We start from the raw sequence: 6,659 nt of genomic DNA, 5'->3' as shown, positions 1-6,659 counted from the left end.
ATAATGTTCCTGTGAGGTTTAGCTTTCCCCGTACATCTCTAAACCCTAAGACGATTGATTAGAGTGTAGAAGCAAGGCAAAGGCCGCCGCCACCACACCATCGCACCAATGACCACAACCTCATCATTGCCTACACCTATGTGTTCCACATCAACAGATTGCATGACACTGCGCTTCACCAAGTGAATAGAACCCTGTCACGGCTCTACATCGAGGGATCTACATGTCATGGCGTATACAAGCTCTAGTATGTGTTCATGCTTCTGCAATTAGGGTGTTCAAGTACTAGGGCTAGCAATCATGTTGATTAGAACAAAGATAAGGACCTACATTTGGCATCAGAGTCACCTAGGCCTAGCTTTGAACCCAATTAAGTCATGTTGCCCTTGGGTTAGAGATAACTAGCACATATTATTGTCAATTAGATCCAATTAAGACTAAATTGGCTTGGGTTCAATGCTAATTGTTCATAAAATTAGACTATTTTTGTATTTATGTTCATGTTTTATGATCTATTAGTTCAATTAAGTCCAATTAGACTCAGATCAATGCAATTAGGTCATATTTATGCACATGTGTTCATGAATTTTCTATCTGTGATTATGTTTAGTCCCAACTGACCTCAGATTAGGGCTAATTCATCATGACAATAATATGTGTATGTTTGTGTGCTTATCTGGCTCAGATTGAGAATTCTGGGGCTTGGTTTGGGCTTTGGTCTCGGGTAGCATAGAGAAGGAGGGGAAATTGATCGATTTTGAAGAAAACCTAATGCAATTTCCCATCTTTTTCCTAAACCACAAAACCCTAACTCTAATTTCCATAAATCGGCAACCCTAACCCTCACCCCCAATCTTGAACCCTAGAGCAAAGGGAGGGGAGCTTTACTTACGATTTGTGGTCGTTGCCGAGGCTGCCAAAGTCATTTCGTCCTTGTCTCTAGTGGATCTTTCTCCTCAGTGTATGCTGCACGCGGATCCCTCAATTGACGCCACCACATCATCACCTCTTGGATTGCACCTGGAGCTTATTTGAGCACCTAATGCTAAGAATAAGAGCAATAAGTAGTTGGTGCATTTAGTGCTTGGCCGTTGCCAACTAGCCGGTGGACCATTGCTGCTGCTGCTTCTACAAATATCCGCGTGAAGGAATTCTGGGTTGGGGAAAGTTAGCTGTAACGAATTCTTTAGTTTCAAAAGGGGCTCAATGGTGCTAAGGATTATACATTAGACCGTTATGTACCATGTTAACAATAGTTGATGTGTCATACATAGCACTTTTAGTTAAAACGCATACTAAAGCTGCCCTAATGGGTGAGTCGGATGGTATTTATAGGCACTGCTTACTAAGTAAAGCAACATGTACTGGTCAAAGCCATGTGTGCAAAGATGACCAGGAGAGTTCATGCACTTGACGAAACCTTATCCTATTAGGTACGTGTTATTTTTCAACATTTTGGACCGGGAAAAATTTCACCAACGAGCACGTTGTTTGCGTGGAAAACTGTTCTTTAACTAATGTAATCTTTTCGCAGAAGTTAGCACATAAAAAGGAAACGAAACTAACAAAACTTTTTGTTTAGAGAAACCAAAACAGAACTATAAGGTGTATTTTGTACATTTGAACCAGCTGAGCAAGAAATTAAAGATCATACATGGTGGTAATAAGTGTAATCACTCCGGAAAAAAACTAAATAAAGGTCATTTCGTTTCTCTTCTAAAAACTTTTTTTTTGCAGTGCTTGGTTGACATGATGGGATGTGATTGTCTATTATTTCGAATCGTCCATGCATTTGGTTCTCGTTGGATAGTACAAGAGAATCAATCATACATTTTGAAAAAATCCATTCGGATCCTTGATGGTATAATTCGCATTATATTTTGTTGTCCAAGGAGCTCGTGCATGCTTAGTTAATCATTGATCGCTAACGAAAAATTAACAATGACTTACGATAATTAGCATTCTTTCATTGTTTAGTGCACAAATAACGTTGTGAAATACTACGCAGCTATTTTCAATTGTGTCAGTATACATGATTATTGTATGATTAAACATTATTATAATGAAAAATTAAATGTATATAGTTTAGTGCACAAATAACATTTTCAGAAAAGAATATTGTTTACTCTTATCACGTATAATCTTATACAAGTAACAAAAAAAGAAGGTACACCATCCAATTGTACCGCAATAGCCTATTTAGGTAATTCCACGTAGGATCATCACATTCCATCCCTCCGTATCCACCCAATTACCCAGCCAAACACACACCACTCCAAAAACAAAACAAAAAAAACTGATACCGTATATGATATATTTTCAGAGTGACTACACGAAAACAGCCATTTCTTGAAACATTATAGTTAATAAAAGATTGACATACCAATGATATTATTGATAATTCAAACCCACTTACAGTTGACAACAAACTAATATAATATATACGCGACGTATAACACACAACACAACATCACAGACACGTTTTGTTATTACCCATTGGACCATGTGAACACATACATGGACCATCAGTCGGTGGCTAGGCGCTGGCTTTAGCCAATCCTGGGAGTCTCAGCCACGGTGTCAACGCGATTAACTCGATCACCGTGAGGACAATGGTGCCAACGGTGTTTGGTTGAGCTGAAATTTTTGGTTTTTATTGAAAAGCTGACTTCTGGTTAATGGTTTTTGCTATTAGTTTTTGCAATAAATTTTTAGTTTTTAGCACGTAAAAAAAACCAGAAAAACTCTTTTTAACCAGCTTCTCCGTTTTTAATTCATTTCATCATAAATCGATTTTTCAATTTTTAAAAAACAACTTCCCAGCAATCTGTTTGGTTAGGCTTCTAGTTTTTATGAAGCAGAAGTTAGAAAAAACAATATGGCCTTTTTATCTGCTCCTTCGCCTCCTTACCGTGCGGCCGACCAGCTCCGGCCGGCCACTCCGTCTTGGGAGCTAGCATCGCACGCCTTGCTGTCAGCTGGTGATCGAGCTCATCTTCACAACAACTCAAACACATGCAAACGCCTGCATGCAGCGAATCTAGATGTAAGCACTTGGATTGGTGTCTCTTGTTGTGCGTTTATGGATGGTCGATGAACGTAAGTTGGATCGTATTTCTAGGCAATCCTGATTAAGCAACACGTGTGTTCAAAGCATTCTGACGAACCTTATCCTGTTATGGTACACATGTTGGACCGGGAAACTCTCGACAACAAGCACGTTGATGTGTAAAAAAACATACAAAAGACACAAGCTCCTTATCTTTTCCTAGCAGTTAGCACATGCAAAATACAAAAGAACTACAAGGTGCTATCGAGACATTGTTATTTTTGTACATTTCAGCCAACTGAGTCAAAATTGAAGATCATAGTGCAATAAATTAAGTGTAGGTTTTTTGAACCATTGAGTGTAGTTTTGTAGGAATGAATTAAGTGTAGTTGCTCGCAAAAGAAGCGCCACTTTATTTACGTAAGTTGCTTGTTGGGATTCTCCATGTGTTTGGTATGCTGGATAGTACGTGGTCGAGTTTATCTTACTTTCGAAAATGATCCTTTAAATTGGATCTTGGAGGGCTTGGTACATTGTTTTTCTTTTTGTACCAGCTTCGTACAATTAGATACTATTTTTGATGATTAGCATGTTTCAGGGTTACTTAGTAGCATCGATAATTATTAACGAATTCCTAATCCTGTTGATAGACGTTGATTAGTATATGATTAAAAGTTATGAAAGTTAAGACCTACAGTTTACTTAACTACTACTAATTTTATCTTGTACCATGTATACTCTACAATTAACCAAACAAAATCCAGTACCATCCAGTTCAACCATCCAAAAAACTTGCTCGATCATCCCATCATATCTAGTCAACCAAAAACTACCCTACACAAATCACTCCAAATTCCAACATGAACATTGCGAAAACACAGCTCAAAATACGGCATTTATCTGATGCCATCTATAGCATATTCTCAAGTGACAATAAAAATAGTCATTTATAGAAACATTGTAATAAAATTTGAAATTCAGCTATTCCATTCTGCATCCCTTCCTAATCTTCTGAATTATATATTCGCAAAGTCTGCATTTATAGATTTTGTTAGGTGTTCACATGCTTAATTATCAACCTCTTTTTCTTTTGCGAGGTGTCAATCATTCTATTTTTCTGTAGCCGGATATTTCCAAGCTTTATTGTCTCGCTATGTGTGTTCTAGCTAAAGATTGAAATTTTAAGAGTTATGTTAAATTGAGCATAACTAACAGGTTAATGGGAAATGAAAAAAAGGGAGCAGTTATCTCTTTTAAGGAAGTCTCCTGAGCTCGGAGCAGCAGCTATGCTTCAGAGGTTCCTGTGACCGCAATGTGGCCACGTCTGTCCACCTTATCCTCTAAAACATCCAGAGTCCTGGACACAAGTCCCCTAGAAGGAAACGAAACTGGAGAAAGAAAAAAAACAACGAAAGAACAATCCCATCCCAAGCAATGGCAGCAAGGTGTGTTCTTTCTTCCCCATCTTCCTTTGCTCATCAGCCCCTCTGCAGCAACAAACTCAGCAAGAAGCTTCCTCCATGGCTGCCATCGCCAAGAGCCATAGCTGTGAGAGTGAGTGCTGCAAAGCTGCCTCCAGGGGTGAGTGAAACACACAAATAGCGCTTCTGGTACTTAAGATGCACATTATCCACCGATGTTGTTGGCAAAAGATTAGTCCAAGGAAGTTTTCACAGGTAGGTTGTTGAGTTTCGGTTCTATTCATTCAGGTTGAGGTGCCCAGGGTGCAGCCGAAGCTGAGCGAGCCCTTCTTGGGATTCACCGAGACCGCCGAGATATGGAACTCCAGGGCCTGCATGATGGGCCTCATCGGCACCTTCATTGTGGAGCTGGTAATGAAGGAATGCAGTACATAATCTTTACAAAGATATAATGATTCAAGTGTTTGCAACATGTACTTGAGTTTTTTATAGAACAACAGGACATCAATACATGTACTTGAGTTTCTGATGGTTTGGTTTCTTCAGGTGCTAAACAAGGGGATTCTTCAGATGCTTGGAGTGGAAGTGGGCAAGGGTCTCGACATTCCTCTTTAATGGCCATAATTTTAAATTCCTGGTGTATGCTAGCCAAAAAGGGGAGATTCCAGTTGTTATCTATTAATATCATCACAGTTATTTGGGAAGTTTCAGCAACTATGTTTCCTGTTAATCATCTTGGCCTTGACTGTTAATCCTTTCCGATATCATAAAAGAAAAATCCTTTCCGTGGATATCTTGGTCTGTAGAGATCATATAAGCCTCTATTTTTGCTTTGAGAAATGCCAATCATACTCCCGGTTCGATCTATATTGATCTCGTTATAACTGAGATGTATATATTAATTTCTAATATGTATATACTATTTTCTAAGATGTATATACTAATTTCTAATATGTATATACTATTTTCTAAGATGTATATACTTCTTTATAAGTAAAATGTATTTTTTAAGATATATATACTACTTTTTAAGATATACATATTTCTTTCTAAATATCTATTAGAGAGGAGTATGTACACCCGAGAGTTGAGAAAAAACATTATATATATACACACCAAGTAAATAGTAAGGGGTTATGTTTGACCTATGTTAGTATTTTGATCACAGCTAACGAACATCCTTAACTACCAAGCTGGGGGGCATACCCCTCACCCCACGAAAGTGCAACCATCTATTGGTTGCAGTCTTATTTCACGTGGCGCTACATAAAGAAAGGGAGTCGGCACCTCATGGGATAATGTTCCTGTGAGGTTTAGCTTTCCCCGTACATCTCTAAACCCTAAGACGATTGATTAGAGTGTAGGAGCAAGGCAAAGGCCGCCGCCAATGTTCCTGTGAGGTTTAGCTTTCCCTGTACATCTCTAAACCCTAAGACGATTGATTAGAGTGTAGGAGCAAGGCAAAGGCCGCCGCCACCACACCATCGCACCAATGACCACAACCTCATCATTGCCTACACCTATGTGTTCCACATCAACAGATTGCATGACACTGCGCTTCACCAAGTGAATAGAACCCTGTCACGGCTCTACATCGAGGGATCTACATGTCATGGCGTATACAAGCTCTAGTATGTGTTCATGCTTCTGCAATTAGGGTGTTCAAGTACTAGGGCTAGCAATCATGTTGATTAGAACAAAGATAAGGACCTACATTTGGCATCAGAGTCACCTAGGCCTAGCTTTGAACCCAATTAAGTCATGTTGCCCTTGGGTTAGAGATAACTAGCACATATTATTGTCAATTAGATCCAATTAAGACTAAATTGGCTTGGGTTCAATGCTAATTGTTCATAAAATTAGACTATTTTTGTATTTATGTTCATGTTTTATGATCTATTAGTTCAATTAAGTCCAATTAGACTCAGATCAATGCAATTAGGTCATATTTATGCACATGTGTTCATGAATTTTCTATCTGTGATTATGTTTAGTCCCAACTGACCTCAGATTTGGGCTAATTCATCATGACAATAATATGTGTATGTTTGTGTGCTTATCTGGCTCAGATTGAGAATTCTGGGGCTTGGTTTGGGCTTTGGTCTCGGGTAGTATAGAGAAGGAGGGGAAATTGATCGATTTTGAAGAAAACCTAATGCAATTTCCCATCTTTTTCCTAAACCACAAAA

The 6,659-nt window shown here is 38.7% G+C and overlaps 1 protein-coding gene across 1 annotated transcript; it reads left to right on the top strand.

Annotated features, from left to right (window-relative positions):
• Positions 1–4,376: 4,376 nt before the first annotated feature.
• LOC133903607 (light-harvesting complex-like protein OHP1, chloroplastic) lies at positions 4,377–5,261 on the top strand. The gene is made up of 3 exons (XM_062345033.1): positions 4,377–4,630; positions 4,759–4,881; positions 5,017–5,261. Exons 1-3 carry the CDS (start codon positions 4,484–4,486, stop codon positions 5,083–5,085), a joined length of 339 nt encoding a protein of 112 aa, XP_062201017.1. The 5' UTR covers positions 4,377–4,483; the 3' UTR covers positions 5,086–5,261.
• Positions 5,262–6,659: the final 1,398 nt, after the last annotated feature.

Source organism: Phragmites australis, chromosome 2 (genome assembly GCF_958298935.1).
Source record: "Phragmites australis chromosome 2, lpPhrAust1.1, whole genome shotgun sequence".
NCBI classification, from domain to species: domain Eukaryota; kingdom Viridiplantae; phylum Streptophyta; class Magnoliopsida; order Poales; family Poaceae; genus Phragmites; species Phragmites australis.
Note: the sequence above shows the minus strand (reverse complement) of the source record. Positions and strands in the feature narration are given on the sequence as shown.